Source organism: Patiria miniata, unplaced genomic scaffold (genome assembly GCF_015706575.1).
Source record: "Patiria miniata isolate m_02_andy unplaced genomic scaffold, ASM1570657v1 HiC_scaffold_16, whole genome shotgun sequence".
Lineage (NCBI taxonomy): Eukaryota > Metazoa > Echinodermata > Asteroidea > Valvatida > Asterinidae > Patiria > Patiria miniata.
In genome coordinates, this window is record NW_024037054.1 from 4,083,901 (window position 1) to 4,101,809 (window position 17,909).

Genomic DNA, 17,909 nt, shown 5'->3' on the forward strand with positions numbered 1-17,909 from the left:
GGGCCCGAAGTTTTTCTTCAAAGCCTTTTTAGTCACACATTTGGGAAGAGGAACAAAAGAAAAGTCTTGATTTACACCATACACAAACGTGTATGTCTGTGTGTGTGTTATGTTTTGGTTAGGTAACCTCTTGTCAGCACGATAACTTGAGAAATACTTTACTTAGAAACTTGAAATTTGGAGGAATTGTGAAGTGGGAGGAATATCATCGCTCGGTAAAATGTGTACTTTTCCATTTCAGTCAGCTTGGCCTGGTGACACAGAAAAGTCCAGATATTACCTTGTGATAATATTCCTCCCATTCCACTCTGAGCCGCTCAATATTTGTATAATAATAACGCATGAAAGATGTGTGCTTCACAATATGGGATCTGCAGCAAAAACTACTGGACCGAATCAGAAGATCATGGTATCATATTTCTTCTAGGAAGATTCTCCATCCATTGGTACAGGTGGTTTGAGTCTCAAGGTAGTGGGAGTATGCCATTGGGGGCCACCCTGTATAGTAGACTGTGGACTGGCAATTCTCAAGAGTCAGTTTGTTGTCTGTGGTGGGCGTGTCTAACTAGAATCAATGAATGGAGGCTGGTGACCTGAGTAGTTTCTACAATATTTAATGAAAACAGACTTTATTGATCAGTGATCCCAATTTGGTTAAATTGTTGACCAACTTATTTCATGAACTTGCACAATACAGAAGTGCAAAGTGAAAGGCCTAGCTGTACTTTAAATATTTATCTGAATGCTAGCATGTGAATTTATATGTAAATAACGAGGTATCAGTTTTGAGACAACTTTTTTGTGATAAAAAACAAAAATCAATTCTTAGAGCACACAAATACAAAACAGAGAAAAGCCACATGTTTGCTAACATGCGAATTTATATGTAAATAACAAGGTATCTGTTTTGAGGCAACTTTCTTGATAAAAACAAAAAATCAATTCTAAGAGCGAACAAATGCAAAACCAAGAAAAGCCACATGTTTGAATTTTTTATATACAACATAATCAGGTGAAAGTTGCTTTGTCAGTTTTGATTTGGCATTTGGTCATTTTAAGTTAAGCACTCAATGTTCAAGTTAACTTTGTACAGGGAAAGTGACCGCAAGTATGTCAGTTTCGATGTGATGCACCAATGAAAGTATTTAAATGGAAAATTTGATCGTCAAGATCATTTTGCATCTTCTCACCAGCCTCATCACAGTACATCACTGTTTCAAAGTCCGAACTCAACAATGCATGGTGTTCACTGCACCTTGAGCCTGTAACGCTTATGCAATCTCTCCGTTTCAAGTAAACAGCGATCAAACTTGACATCAGTTCTCATCTCAGGCTGTCCAGTTCACCAGAGCCACCAGATCTCGATGCAAAATTGGCCGCATGTATTATGGACAGCCCTTGCTGTTGCCGACTCCATAACATGATTGGGTGACAACTTTGCATCACATTAGCTGTCAATAAATTGACTTAATGAGGACAAATACTTCTTGTACAGGCTCCAATTCTTTTTCCTGTTAAATTGGAAGCAGTGAAATACACAGAACAGTGGCTACAAAAGTCTTTGGTGGGAAACTTTCTGAAACTGTACTGTGGAACAACAACTTCTATTTTAGATGTTACTTCATGTACTTGTACAAAGTTTAGTTTTCGGTGTACTTTTTGAGAGGCAAACCCCTTGCTGCTGAACAAACCTGCAGGTATCCTGCAGTCAAACTTGTCTTGCTGGATTTCGTCGTCATCTGCAAACCAATCTGTTGTTCAGCTATCCATCCAGCGAGCAAATCCAGCGAACCACTTCTTTGTTCTGCTCTTCATTCACGGAGCAAACTTCTGCTGTGTTTCTCCACCCCACGTTATCTGTACAAGACACTGAACTATCACATACTAAACACTGCAAGAGGCTGCACACAAGCAGGAAGATTCTGTGTCAATCATGTGGTGGTACTACGCAAATGTCTCCATCTATGCCCAAGCTGCAACGTCCCTTGCTCAGCTGGACATTCTGGTCTGTACCTTCTTCACCTGTGTCTTCCAGAACCACAGCGACAACTGCTCCCTGGCCTATTCAGCACCCCAGATGGACCATCTACTGATCTGGGATGAAACGGGACCATCTCCCTGGGCAGCGATGAATGAATCCTTTGATGCACCAAGCAATGAAAGATACAAACTGTTGAACCACTCATTGCTAATCCTTGCTTTTAAGAATCCGGCAGAGGCTGACCAGTTTGTGTTTTCCAGTACTCAGACTGTGTTGTATGGTTTTGTCCTGCCTGTCCTTAAACTATTAGGGATCCTATCCATTCTGTCTTTTTTCTTTACCCTTTGCAGAGTTGCCTCCATGCGGAATATCACTAATTTCTATCTGACTAATTTGGCTGTTGCAGATTTGATGGTCTTGATTTCAGAGTCCACCTATCAGCAATGTGTGGCTTTGACAACACAATCTGAATTGGATGCATCATATTTGGGGAACTCAGCCCAAGCAGTTTTTATTCTCTTAACGTACACATGCGATGTTGGTGTGATTTCATCTATAGCCTTTGTAACAATGCTGTCTTATGGTAGATATTTTGCCATTTGTTACCCTTTCCAACACCGTAATCTCAATCTGAAGCGACGGGCTATACGGGCAGCAGTTTGCATATGGTTTCTGTCTTTTTCCGTGAATTTGATCGTTTTCTTTAATCAGTTTCTGGGCTTTAATGTACCACCAATGAAATGTCTTGTTTGGCCAACTGAAGAAAAGTATAAACATCTATCAGGTAATGGGCATATGTTTTTTAATGATGATGAAACTTTGAATCTGGTTGTAAGTTACATGTTTTTCTGTGTATTCATGTTGAGTTTGATCCTCACAGTCACTTTCAATATCCTCCTTATTAAGGGACTGCATGCACCAAATCCAACCGGTGATCAGATCCGAGGTCCGTCAAAACATCTACGAAAAGTTACTCTAATACTAGGCATCAACACAGCCGTGGTATTTGTCTGTTCTCTGCCCCAAGCTATATATGCCCTCATTGCAATTTTAGTGCGAAGCAGGGAAGAAGTGAATGTAAATGATGATGTGAAATGGAAGTTGGATGTGTTGATTGCTTGCCTCAGAGTCTTGAACTCTTCCATTAATTCAGTCATATTCAATGCTGGAAGTGGAAGGTACAGGAAGGCCTTTAAGCAAGCCTTCTGCTGCAGAAAGAGCCAGCAAGTACCAACGAACAATATTCCTCTGCAGACATTACCGAGAGCAGATCCTGCAGATAGGATCAGATTGCAGGATCCAAAGGCCAAACTCCCCTCCTAGAGAGAAAATAAAATAAATAATGTTATCCTCATAGTGCTGCAGCCGAACCCCAAACCGAACTCAAAATAGCCAAACATGGCATTACGAACCGAACTGAACCGAACCGAAATTTTCGGTTTAGAGGTTTGTGAAATTTACTTTTTTGATAGTGCTAGAAATGCTAACGCTTGCAATGAAAGGGCAAAATTGAAATGCACGAATGATTGAATTCACAGTGTTAACAAGTCACTATGTTCATCTTCATTGTTTGGTGGGCTAAACGCCACGATTGTCCGTCTTTGGTATGCATAATCCGTACAACATAGCATTGCTATAGTGTAGACCATGTGTACACATAATGCAAGTCGTGCGTGGTAAGTAAAATCACTGCATTGTTCAATAAATAAAAAGACCCCCAAAATAGACAGAGCGCATTCGTGCAGGCTAGAGGGGTTACTGGTATTGCTCAAGATGTGGTATTGCATGTATTGGAGAAACCCCTTTTTTATTGCGCGCGCTGTGGTAGCAATGTTCATGTATTTTGTTACCGCAACCGTAGTGCAGGAAGTCGATGCCAATGCGTGATTTTCTAAATTTACACAAAGGATTTTTTTGCGCTTTTTGTAGGGGACCAAGAGTAACACGCCGACTTGAGCGAAATGGCGACTTACCGAAAGCCGATTTACAGCTTGATCTGGCAAACGTACAGATGTATGTATGTACATTGTACATGTACTTCCGATCCGAACCAATGTTCGAGGAAAAAAATCCGATATGAACCGAACCGAACCGAACCTGGAGGATTAATTTCAGCACTAAATCCTCCTTCCAAAAGTTTCTTTAAATTCCAAAAGCTGAATAGTAATTTATTTATCATTGAGAAACACAAATGAGAAACACTGGTATTCACTGACGTCAGTTTTGTATTGGGGGAGGCTTGGCTTACTTTGTTTTATAGAAATAACCCAACTCCTTCTACCACTACATTTTGATTTCCACAAATCAACAGATTTCTAATGTAAAATAAATTAAGTTTAAACACTCTTCTGATTGTCACATGTCTGTAAATGACGCTGTACATAGAACTACCGGCATAGACAGATATTACTGACAGCTGTTTCCATGTAAAATTGAAAAGGAAATGTATAACATTTGTGCAAAGATTGTAATGGTATTAAACTTACTGTATCTTCCATGCTGTTTCCTTTGTCATTCCACTTCAGCCAAAACAAAAAGTCTCCGGTTTCTGGTATGCGCGCGCGTCGCCGTAGCCATGCGCGTCGGCAAAATGAAAAAGTTGTTTTTTCAATGAAAGATGATGTCTCAAAACCGCCAAACTCACTGGTTTGACTGGAATCCTGCTGCTGCACAATTTTAACGTGTTTTTAGATAGGGTATGGTCGAGAATAAGCTTGATGTGGCCTCTCTGGACTCCCATATTTTTGCACTAAGTTAGTCGGGCACCATTTGCAGTCATCAGCCGACATTTGAAGCAAAAAAAATCAGGTAAAAAAAAAAAAAAGCCACGTCGCCGCACCACTTTTTGGGCAAGCTCCATACCAGAAACCGGAGACTTTTTTTTGGCATTAGGGACTTGTTCTTGTTTTATACAATCCTTGTTTTCTATGGGTTCCCCCTGAATTAATTGCATTTGAAATGCCATGAATGCTAGTAATATAATTAGATCTCCAAGAAAGTCTTTCTGTGACATTTTCATGAGTTAAAAGATTTGTTTTGGCCGGTTTTAAACACTCCACACCAGTTGGAGTCTGGATGTTGATATTCGGGTCATTATCAGCCTACAGACTCCAATTGGTCTTACAGTGTTTAATACCGGCCAAGTACATATTTATTCCCATTCATAAATACTTTTTTGGTCAAAAATCAAAACTTTTTGGTCCAAATGTCAAAACAGCACATCAAATTGTTTTCTGTTGGGGCTCAACACCCTTGCTACCCCAAATCTTTAAGGCTAAAATATCCCAACATTGATAAAACACTTTAACAATTTATCCCACTCAATTTTCTGACCTAAAAGGAAGTAGAGCTGATGTTCGATAAAATGTCCAGTAGTATTTGCAGTATTGAATAACAGGTGGCTCATTGGGGAGGGGCTTGCACAACCACCTCCTCAAGATAGGTACACGTAGGTGAGGGAAAATGAGCATATTCTGCACAAACCCCGCCTTCCCTGGTGTTCAGTCATTCTTAAATGTTACAGGATAAGTGTGAAATGGGAACCATTGAAATAGAGGAACCATCATATGCTTGTGGTGTAGCTGGGGGGGGGGACTTTCTGTAAATAGCGCCCTCTTTGGTTAATGCACAGAGGAGTTTAATGAGTTGACAAGGCTACGGGTTATGACGAACTGGTTACAACCAACTGAAGTCAATCAACTTTCACATTACTAAAGTGAAGTACTCCTTTCAACTGAAGTCAATCAACTGTCACAATACGAAAGTGAAGCATTCCTTTGGCAGGCCCAGCTGCACTAAACAAGTTCCCCTTGTTAAAAAGATCGATTTAATATTTTTAATAGTGAAAGTTTTTTTCCCAACATACTATCGGTTTTCAAAGCAAGTTTTGTGAAAAAATCAACTTTAAGAGCTCCCAACAACGAAGCTTCTGGTTCCTGGTTTAGAAATCGAACGATACGTCCCCATCATCGTGTGATTCAAATAACCATCATTCCACGTCTTGATTATTCAAAAATTCTTATTTTTATGTAGGCCTTATGCAAAATTCTGTTGCCTCATAGACAAAAACGTCAATCTGGTACCGTAGTAAAAAGGTTCACAAATGGTAAATGCGATTAACGTCATTTTTTCACACAAGGTTTCTGATGAATATATGTCATTCTTACAAGGTTTGAATAAAAAGTTTAAAATTTCAACTTGGTTTTGAGAAAAGTATTGCTCCTTGGCATTATTGCAGTTTTTTTACTCACCTTGTAGGAGAATTTGGAATCTTCAGCTGGATAAACACTAATCTGATGAACGTGGTGATGCATTTTGTATTAGTCATACATTGTAGTTCGACACAGTTGCTAGTGCAACTGCAGTCTAATTGTATTCATTGTGATACTTTATGAGCGACGATCATACATCTATTAACCCTCCTGCTGTCTAAAAGTCACAGGCAGTCAACAAAAATACACATGCCTTTTACACAGGCTAGGCACTAACAGTGAGATCATATTTCAAGCAAGCACTGTAAGTAGTCAAATTCAGTCAGCAGACAAGTGGTAGGCACAGCTGGCTTATCAATCAGCTACAATCAAAGCATAGCTGTACCAAGTTACATGAACAGTCATAGCCAGTCAATACTGCTTTATGTAGGCTGGGAGCTCTTGACTGTTGAAAACAGTCACTCGATTGATTTTGACTGAAAGGACAACTTGGCACAGAATGTATGTTTGCATAGGAGGGTTAATGTGATACTTTATGGGCTTGAGCAATGATCGTACATCCATGAACCCTTACCTCAACTAAATCTACAAAATACTACTGAGTAGTAACCTGAAGTGTGCATTTCTTTCCATACAAGTGTGCACAACACATGTAGTATTCTGTGGTATTTTTGGTCCTTGACCCCCCAAAGAGCCCTTGGGACATTAGGGTTAATTAAAGTCTAACTGCAATCAGTTAATATACATGTAGGTCTTCATTTTTCATAGTTTGGTTTTGGTGTCTGTGTTGGTCTACAGGATTTCAACTTATCGGTCTAAAAAGTAAAATTCTTGGACTTGGATTACAGGTCTTGGTCTTGGATGCAGAGTTGGCTGTCTTCAAGACTTGGGGTTAAATAATTAAAACTGTTGCGAGATTTGTAGAATGACTTGAGAGTGGTCCAATATTTTTCTAGGACCCGAAGTTTTTCTTCAATGCCTTTTTAGTCACACTTTTGGGAAGAGGAACAAAAGAAAAGTCTCCATTTACACCATACACAAACATGTATGTCTGTGTGTGTGTTATGTTTTGGTTTGGTTAACTCTTGTCGGCACGATAACTTGAGAAATACTTTACTTAGGAACTTGAAATTTGGGAAAATTGTGAAATGGGAGGAATATCATCGCTCAGTAAAATCTGGACTTTTCCATTTCAGTCAGCTTGGCCTGGTGACACAGAAAAGTCCAGATATTACCTTGTGATAATATTCCTCCCATTCCACTCTGAGCCACTCAATATTTGTATAATAACGCCCTCATGAAAGATGTGTGCTTCACAATATGGGATCTGCAGCAAAAACTACTGGACCGAATCAGGAGATCATTGTATCATATTTCTTCTAAGAAGATTCTCCATCCATTGGTACAGGTAGTTTGAGTCTCAAGGTAGAAGAAGTATGCCATTGGGGGCCACCCTGTATAGTAGACCATAGAGCTATGAGTAGACTGTGGACTGGCAATTCTCAAGAGTCAGTTTGTGGTCTGTGGTGGGCGTGTCCCACTATAATCAGTGAATGGAGGCTGGTGACCTGAGCTGTCAATCAAAAATTGTTGCATAAGGCTACCTCCGCAAAGGGGCCACGTACAGAGTAGTTCTACAATATTTAATGAAAACAGACTTTATTGATCAGTTTTCCCAATTTGGTTAAATTGTTGACCAACTTATTTCATGAACTTGCACAATACAGAAGTGCAAAGTGAAAGGCCTACCGGTAGCTGTATTTTAAATATTTATCTGAATGCTAACATGTGAATTTATAAGTAAATAATGAGGTATCGGTTTTGAGACAACTTTTTGTGATAAAAAACCAAAATCAATTCTTAGAGCACACAAATACAAAACCAAGAAAAGCCACATGTTTGCTAACACGCGAATTTATATGTAAATAACATGGTATCGGTTTTGAGGCAACTTTCTTGATAAAAACAAAAAATCAATTCTAAGAGCAAACAAATACAAAACCAAGAAAAGCCACATGTTTGAAATTTGTTACATACAACATAATCAGGGTGAAAGTTGCTTGTCAGTTTTGATTTGGCATTTGGTCATTTTAAGTTAAGCACTCTATGTTCAAGTTAACTTCGTAGAGGGAAAGTGACCGCAAGTATGTCAGTTTCGATGTGATGCGCCAATGAGAGTATTTAAATGGAAAATTTGAACGTCAAGATCATTTTGCATTTTCTCACCAGCCTCATCACAGTACATCACTGTTCCAAAGTCTGAACCCAACAATGCATGGTGTTCACTGCACCTTGAGCCTGTAACGCTTATGCACTCTCTCCGTTTCAAGTCAACCAGCAATCAAACTTGACATCAGTTCTCATCTCAGGCCGTCCAGTTCACCAGAGCCATCAGATCTCGATGCAAAATTGGCCGCATGTATTATGGACAGCCCTTGCTGTTGCCGACTCCATAACATGATCGGGTGACAACTTTGCATCACATTAGCTGTCAATAAATTGACTTAAAAGGACAAATAATTCTTGTACAGACTCCAGTTCTTTTCTCTGTTAAATTGGAAGCAGTGAAATACACAGAACAGTGGCTACAAAAGTCTTTGGTGGGAAACTTTCTGAAACTGTACTGTGGAACAGCAACTTCTATTTTAGATGTTACTTCATGTACTTGTACAGAGTTTAGTTTTTCGGTGTACTTTTTGAGAGGCAAACCCCTTGCTGCTGAACAAACCTGCAGGTATCCTGCAGTCAAACTTGTCTTGCTTGATTTTGTCGTCATCTGCAAACCAATCTGTTGTTTAGCTACCCATCCAGCGAGCAAATTTGTGCTGTGTTCTTCACCCCACGTTATCTGTACAAGACACTGAACAATCACATACTAGACACTGCAAAAGGCTACACACAAGAAGCAAGACTCTGAGTCAATCATGTGGTGGTACTACGCAAATGTCACCGTCTATGCCCAAGCTGCAACGTCCCTTGCTCAGCTGGACATTCTGGTCTGTACCTTCTTCACCTGTGTCGCCCAGAACCACAGCGACAACTGCTCTGTGATGGCGTATTCCGTAACCCAGATGGACCATCTATTTATCTGGGATGTAACGGGACCATCTCCCTGGGCACCAATGAACGAATCCTTTGATGTACCAAGCAATGAAAGATACAAACTGTTGAACCACTCATTGCAAATCCTTGCTTTTCAGAATCCAGCAGAGGCTGACAAGTTTGTGTATTCCAATGCTCAGACTGTAATGTATGGTTTTGTTATTCCTGTCCTCAAACTATTAGGGATCCTATCCATTCTGTCTTTTTTCTTTACCCTTTGCAGAGTTCCCTCCATGCGGAATATCACTAATTTCTACTTGACTAATTTGGCAGTTGCAGATTTGATGGTCTTGATTGCAAAGGCCACTCAAGAGCAATGTGAGGCTTTGAAAACACAGAATGAATTTGATGCGTCATGTTTGGGGATCTCAGCCCAAGCATTTCATACTTTCATATCGTACACTGGAGATGTGGGTACTATGTCATCTTTAGCCTTTGTAACACTGCTGTCATATGATAGATATTTTGCCATTTGTTACCCTTTCCAACACCGTAATCTCAATCTGAAGCGACGGGCAATTCGAGCAGCAGTCTGCATATGGTTTCTGTCTATTTCCTTGAATTTGATTGGTTTCGTTTTTCAGTTTCTAGGATTTAATGTACCACCAGTTAAATGTCTTGTTTGGCCAACTGAAGAAAAGTATAAACATTTATCAAGTAATGTGCAGGTGTTTATGAATACCGATGCAACTTTTGTCACTTTGGATCTGGTTTTATATTGCCTTTTTTTCTGTGTATTCATGTTGAGTTTGATCCTCACGGTCACTTTCAATATGCTCCTTATTAAGGGACTGCATGCACCAAATCCAACTGGTGATCAGATCCGAGGTCCGTCAAAACATCTACGAAGAGTGACTCTGATACTTGGCATCAACACAGCCGTGGTATTTGTCTGTTCTCTGCCCCAAGTTGTAATTGCCCTAGTTAGTATTTTAGTGCAAATCAGGCTAATCGTTCATGTAACTGATGATGTGAGAAAGAAGTTGGATCTGACAACTGCTTGCCTCAGAGTCTTGAACTCTTCCATTAATTCAGTCATATTCAATGCTGGTAGTGGAAGGTACAGGAAGGCCTTTAAGCAAGCCTTCTGCTGCAGAAAAAGGCAGCAAGTACCAACGAACAATATCCCTTTGCAGACATTACCAAGAGCAGGTCCTGCAGATAGAATCAGATCATAGGATCCAAAGGCCAAACTCCCCTCCTAGAGAGAAAAGAAAAGAAATAATGTTATCCTCATAGTGCTGCAGCCGAACCCCAAACCGAATTAAAAATAGCCAAACATGGCATTCCGAACCGAACTGAACTGAACCGAAATTGTCGGTTTAGAAGTTTGGGAAATTTACTTTTTTGATAGTGCTAGAAATGCTAACGCTTGGAATGAAAGGGCAAAATTGAAATTCATGAATGATTGAATTCACAGTGTTAACAAGTCACTATATTCATCTTCATTGTTTGGTGGGCTAAACTCCGCGATTGTCTGTCTTTGGTGTGCATAATCGGTACAACGTAGCATTGCTATAGTGTAGACCATGTGTACATAATACAGGTTGCGCGTGGTAAGTAAAATCACTGCATCGTTTAATAAATAAAAAGACCCCCAAAATAGACAGAGCGCCTTCGTGCAGGCTAGAGGGGTTACTGGTATTGCACACGATGTGGTATTGCATGTATTGGAGAAACCACTTTTTTATTGCAATGTTCATGTATTTTTTTACTGCAATCGTAGTGCAGGAAGTCGATGCCAATGCGTGATTTTCTAAATTTACACAAAAGATTTCGTTGCGCTTTTTGTTGGGGACCGAGAGTAACATGCCGACGTGAGCGAGATGGCGACTTACCAAAAGCCGATTTACAACGCGATCTGGCAAACGTACAGGTGTATATTACATTGTACATGTACTTCCGATCCGAACCGATCGTTCGAGGAAAAAAAATCAGATATGAAGTGAACCGAACCGAACCTGGAGGATTAATTTCAGCACTGAATCCTCTCTTCCAAAAGTTTCTTTAACTTCCAAAAGCTGCATAGTAATTCATTTATCGTTGAGAAACACAAATGAGAAACACCGGTATTCACTGACGTCAGTTTTGTGTTGGGGAGGCATGGCTTACTTTGTTTTAAAGAAATAACCCAACTCCTTCTACCACTGCATTTTTGATTTCCACAAATCAACAGATTTCCAATGTAAAATAAATTAAGTCTAAACACTCTTTTGATCGTCACATGTCTGTAAATGACACTGTACATAGAACAACCGGCATAGACAGATATTGCTGACTGTTGTTTCCATGTAAATTGAAAAGGAAATGTATTACATTTGTACAAAGATTGTAATGGTATTAAACTTAATGTATCTTCTATGCTGTTATTATGTGTGTTTCCTTTGTCGTTCCATCTGGGGGCTTCTTCTTGTTTTATGCAATCCTTGTTTTCTATGGGTTCCCCCTGAATTAGGCCCCCCAAAATAGTATCTGGTTTCTGGTATGCGCGCGCGTCGCCGTAGCCATGCGCGTCGGCAAAATGAAAAAAAAAAATTCAAAGAAAGATGATGTCTCAAAACCGCCAACCTCACTGGTTTGACTGGAATCCTGCTGCTGCACAAATTTAACGTGTTTTTTGATGGGGTTATGATCGAGAATAAGCTTTATTTGGCCTCTCTGGCACGTCTGGACTCTCATATATTTGCACTAAATTTAGTCGGGCACCATTTTGCAGTCATCAGCTGACACTTGAAGCAAAAAAAAAAAAGTAAGAAAAAAAATAGCAAGCTCCATACCAGAAACCGGAGACTTTTCTTTTTGGCCTTAATTGCATTTGTAATGCCATGAATACTAGTAATATAATTAGATCTCCAAGAAAGTCTTTCTGTAACATTTTCATTTGTTAAAAGATTTTTGTTGGCCGGTTTTAAACACTCCACACCAGTTGGAGTCTGGATGTTGATATTCGGGTCATTATCAGCCTACAGACTGCAATTGGTCTTATAGTGTTTGTAATACCGATCAAGTACATATTTATTCCCATTCATAAATACCTTTTCGGTCAAAAATGATGTTGATAAAATGTCCAGTAGTGTTGGGTGTATTGGGGAGGGGCTTGCCCAACTACCTCCTCAAGATAGGTACACGTAGGTGAGGGAATATGAGCATTATTCTGCACAAACCCCACCTTCCCTGGTGTTTAGTCATTCTTAAATGTTACAGGATAAGTGTGAAATGGGAACCATTAAAATATAGGAACCATCATATTTTTGTGGAGTAACTGGGGGGGTGTTACTTTCTGTAAATAGCGCCCTCTTTGGTTATTGCACAGAGAAGTTTAATGAGTTGACAGAGCTACGCGTTATGACGAACTGGTTACTACCAACTGAATCAACTTTCACATTACGAAAGTGAAGTATTTCTTTCAACTGAAGTCAATCAACTTTCACAATATAAAAGTGAAGCATTCCTACGTGATTGCAGGCCCAGCTGCACTTCCAATAGTTTCCCTTGTTTAGGAGACTTAATACTTTTTAATAGTGAAAGTTTTTTTCAATAATGCTATCAGTTTTCAAAGCAAGTTTTGTGAGAAAATCAACTTCAATGAGCTCCCAACAAAGAAACTTCTGCTTCCTGGTTTAGAAATCAAATGGGACGTCCCCATCATTCAAGGTCTTGATTATTCAAAAAAAATTCATGTAGGCCTTATGCAAAATTCTGATGCCTCGCAGACAAAAACGTAAATCGGGTACCGCAGTTAAAAGGTTAACAAAAGGCAAATGGTAAATGCGATTAATTCTTGAGAACTTGGTCACTTGTCACATTTTGTTGGCATGACTAGCGAGCTAGATGGGAAGTTCCGGTGAAATAGGATAAACATGATTCGGTTTGGAAAAGAAATTAGGATAACCAGATTTTGAAATCTCCTAATTCTCCCACCACTGAATGAATTTGGTTTTAATAATTAAAACTGTTGCAAGATTAATATAGAATGACTTTAGAGTGGTCCAATCTTCTTTTTCTAGGTCCCAAAGTTTTCCTTTCAATGACTTAAAAAAAAAGAAATTTTTTTTTTTTTTTAGTTTTTTAATTTGGGTGTTTTTTGCACATGTTGATTTTCCCCAAAATTGCGGCCAGCAATCATAACATTGTTATGGTACGGTACATGCACACATCCATTTTACATACAATCATAAAGTAACTGACTGTAGATGGCCGGCCAAAAATGGTTAATACTGTTGAGAAGACCGCATCGCTTCAGTTAACAATTGTTGACTGCTGTGATGTGGGATATGATGTTTTGAACGCCCGAGATTATTATACGGCATTTGGCAAATTTGGGAAACATAGGGACCTAGAAAGGTTCCCAGGACTAGAATAATGATGACATCAATGTAAAAGGACATATTGTTGTTTAAAGTACCCCAAAAAGCAATGTAGGACGAGAGTTATGGCCAAATCAATATGAAAATCATATAATTAGTGGCTATTTTGAATTTATGCAAATTAAGCATATTTCCACCACTTGGATTTTTTGGTACTTTTTTTTCGGGACCATACAGAGATGCTCTGTGGTGTGATATTTATGTATACATACATGTAACTGAACTAGAAGTTATTAGGGAAAATTCAGTTGTGGTGTCAACACATGACAGCCATAATTGTAACTTTAATTTATGCAAATTAATATACAGCATTTGGCAAATTTGGGAAACATAGGGATCTTGAAATTTACCTAGGACTAGAATAATGATAAAATCAATGTAAAAGGACTAAAATTGTTGTTTAAAGTTCCTCAAGAAGCTAATAGTATGAGAAATATGACCAAATCATTGTGAAAGTCCTAAAATATGCGGCAATTTTGGATTTATGCAAATGAGGCATATTTCCACCACTTGGATTTTTTTGGACTTTTAGTATGTCATTTTAGGGACCTTAAAGAAATGCACTGTGGTAAAAAATTTCTGTTGCAATTTGTTTGAGGTCAAACCTTATATTGTCTGGACTACATCGGCTGCTGTGTACCCTGAGGATGTTATGCACCCCGAGTGTGCTCAAAACGTGATATCCCACATCGAGGCAGTCAATAATTGTTTTGTTATACCTTTGTCTTGGATTCTTTGGATTTTGATGTAAAAATCATGAAAACAAACAGCATTAAGGGGGAGTGTGTGGCCTAGTGGTTACGGTTCGTTACTCATGATCAGAGGGTCCGGGGTTCGAATCCAGCCGCTGGTCATATATTGTGTCCTTGGGCAAGGCACTTCACCCCCACTTGCCTCTCTCCACCCAGGAGTATGAATGGGTACTGGCATTAGCTGGGGAGTAACCTGCGATGGACTAGCATCCTATCCAGGGGGAGTAGAAATATTCTCAGTTGTTTCATGCTACTGAAACCGGAGATAAACGCCGGCCTGATGAGCCACATTGGCTCGCGACAGACTTTACTTATTTCACAGCATGTTGCGTGCTCGAAACAGCTGATCGTCTGCTAGTTCGCTGCTCCCACTGATGTGTGAAAATATGGTGAAAATAGCATGGGTACCAATGATACAAGCGTTTGACACCGTACGTACCGTACATACCGTATCTCAGGTATGTACATACGTGATACCCTACAGGGACTGTGCCATGACTTTGTATGACCTTAACACGTGATTGTTCTGGGCCAATGAAAATACGGTGTTCAAGAGAGAGGTATAACAATGCTTGTTGTTGGTTACCAACAGCTAAAGTTTCAGGTCCATGTACCTTACCAGATTATCAGTCATGACATTTACCAGCAAGAACATCTGTAACTTAATATTTTTTGTGGCCCTAATTTCTCCATCCCCAGAAACCGACTTGGCAACAGGAAGAGATGATGAAGCAAAAGCAGATGGAGGAGCAGCAGTGGCAGGAACAGCAAATGCTGGAACAACAGAGGGAAGAGCGGCAAAAGCAGGAACAGCGCCGGCAGGAGGAAGAGCAGAGAAGACGGGAGGAGCGGAGGAAACGGGAGGACCTTCGAAAACGAGAAGAGGTCCAGCGACAAGCCGAAGCCTACGTGATGAAACTGGAGGAGGATCAGCGCCAGACGGAAGCAGAGGAGCAGGCGAAGAGGCGGCTGCAGCAACTGGCCGCGGCCGAGCTGAAGAGGAAAGAGGAGGAACGCAGGAGGCACGAAGAGAAGATACAGAAGGAGAAAGAACGACAGGAGCGACTACGCTTACAGCGGGAAGAGAAGAAGAGGAAAGAAAACCTGAAGAGGAAGGAAAAGAGAGAGATGCAGAAAAAAAAGGGTGAGACGGTATTCTTATTTTTATTTAATTCTGGTAGTTAAACCAAGGATTCCTCAAAAGTGCCTTAGGCACTGTAGCTCACAAGCCCAAAGAAACCTGTAGAGAGAAGACAATGAGAAGAAATTACAGTTTAAAAGTTGGGAGGAAAACCCCAAATGAATATTGTGGGGGAAACCCAAGGAATCAGACTGGGACTGAAAACCCACTGAATCAGGCAGGGACAGAAAACCCATCCACATTTTTGCCCAGGCGGGATTTGAACCCAAGTCACACAGTGGTGGAAGGCGAGGAAAGTACCGCCACGCCAACCTTGACTATTCAGCGATCACCATTTATACTGAGGGCACCACACTCATGTGCATGTTGCATAAACGATTCGTAATTGGAGGTGTGCTTGTAATTTGGAAATCTAAAAGGTCGAAGGAATACTGAATGCATGTGTCCGTGCACAAACACGAGAGGGCAATTATTTACCACATTCAAGAGCCCCGTGGACAGGACACACCACGTGCGCGTACTGGATCGCAAATTCCATTATTCCTACAATATGTACCATGAGGGAGACACGTTATCTTAATTTCTGCGACAATAGGGAGACACTGGTCATTAGGGAGACATTTTCATGTCTCCCTAATTCCACAGCCCCCCTTTAGAGGCAAAATTGTCGCAAACATGTTATATTTGTTGCTCGTGGTCTAATTAGTCAAAAAGCCGAAATTCGTGAAAAAAAGGACAAGGGAATATTGGGTTAGGGCACATTTAAGTTTGACAAATTTTGTGCACAAGTCTATGGGAATGTCTCCCAAATGACCCATTCTCGGTAATTATTATTATTATTTTTATCATCATATGAATAGCTTGATTACGGTACCAGCTGCCTATCAGGTTTGAACCAGCCAGCCAGCCCCAGCAAGCTCGGTGGTCGAGTGATACTTGTAAGACCTCTGCTCTAGTAGGCAGGAGGTCATGGGTTCGAGTCCCACCCGACTAGTTTTGTGAATTTTTCTTTGCAATCACTTGGCACTACACTGAGCAAGCAGTATTTATAAAATACGTCAGTGAAGGGCAAAATCCCATATTGAATTTACATCACCTAGACTCAAATACCATCATGTGAATTGTTTTACAGAGGCAGAAGCCAAGCTTAACACTTACCAGAAAGGCTTGCGCCTGCAGGGGCAGGGCAAACATGACCAGGCCGTTTGTCTCTTCTTGGAGTTCATCGGCAAGGAGTATGAGAACACGGTGATTTACCGCGAAGTCCAGCGTTGCCTGACGGTTCTGCTGGAATCACTGGAACATTGCCAAGGTACCAGAGTTGGGATAAGTTTGCATTTGTCCCAAAAGTAACTTACCAAATTATTATCAAAAAGCTTACTTGGATTTAAGACCGTACCGTTATTACACACCCTGTTAAATTGTTCTGTCTAGCTTGCTGTCATGAAGAAATGCGGTATGTTTTACAGGAGTCTGAATAAGACTCTTCCCACAATGAAGGTATCAGATTGTAAACAGTAATTATGACTCCGCTGCAAGAATTTGTTCAAAATCTGCAAGTAATACTTGATATAGCATGATACACAGTGGAACATCACAATACCGAACACCGTTATGCCGTATATTCCGATATACCGAACATCATTCCTTGGCTCCCAATTTTGCGTAAAAACGTACCGAACATTGTTGTTGAAAAATGTCAACAGAAGAGTGACAAGTGGCTGTTATCTCCCCAAGGAGTAGAAGGGGAAAGCCACCCATTTTTTGCTGAAGGTAGTAAGCTCAAAAACTGTGTAATTACATGAGTCAATAGTCGGCACGTGTTCAAAGTCGTCTTTCAGTAACTACCAGGGCGTGCAGGGTGAAGTTCTGAACGGCGCTATTTATTGAAAAGTGAGTACCGGAGCACCAGCAGCTTAAAATTACTGTACCAAACGACCGCTGTTACGAACAAATTCTGTGGATCCCACAATGTTCGTTATAGCGGCGTTCCGCTGTGGTATGATATAACCAGACGTTGCATGAGATGTGTCATAACTACTCGTAGACGTCTTCATGCGTTCCTGTTCTTAACCCACAGAGATCCCAGACACAGTCAAGTGTGGGGCCCCGCCCACCTTCTGGAACACCACGGTGCAGGAACTGGCCAACCAGAGCAAGTGGTGGAGCCTGTTCCTGCTGCTGGTCGGAGGGAGTTTCAGCGCCAACCGGAACGGCAATGGCGTGGCCCATGGCTGCGATGCATCCGGGGTGTCCATTGTGACATTCTTGGACCAGTGGGAGAGCATCAAAATGGCCCCTGGACGTCTGACCATGGTGAAAGCCTTGTTAGAAGTGAGTGTTGAACTCTTTTAT

The 17,909-nt window shown here is 40.6% G+C and overlaps 2 protein-coding genes across 2 annotated transcripts in view; both read left to right on the forward strand.

The window, feature by feature from the left end:
* Nucleotides 1-9,091: 9,091 nt before the first annotated feature.
* Nucleotides 9,092-10,502, forward strand: LOC119722709 (lysophosphatidic acid receptor 4-like). The gene has a single exon (XM_038192963.1). The coding sequence runs from the start codon at nt 9,117-9,119 to the stop codon at nt 10,470-10,472; it is 1,356 nt and encodes a 451-aa protein (XP_038048891.1). The 5' UTR covers nt 9,092-9,116; the 3' UTR covers nt 10,473-10,502.
* Nucleotides 10,503-14,823: 4,321 nt separating this feature from the next.
* The window catches only part of LOC119723198 (TPR and ankyrin repeat-containing protein 1-like), a 35,647-nt gene continuing 32,561 nt past the window's right edge, over nt 14,824-17,909 (forward strand). The window contains exons 1-4 of the mRNA XM_038193758.1: nt 14,824-14,871; nt 15,113-15,557; nt 16,687-16,866; nt 17,635-17,888. Coding sequence (XP_038049686.1) covers nt 14,824-14,871; nt 15,113-15,557; nt 16,687-16,866; nt 17,635-17,888 — 927 coding nt within the window. The remainder of the gene's footprint in view (nt 14,872-15,112; nt 15,558-16,686; nt 16,867-17,634; nt 17,889-17,909) is intronic.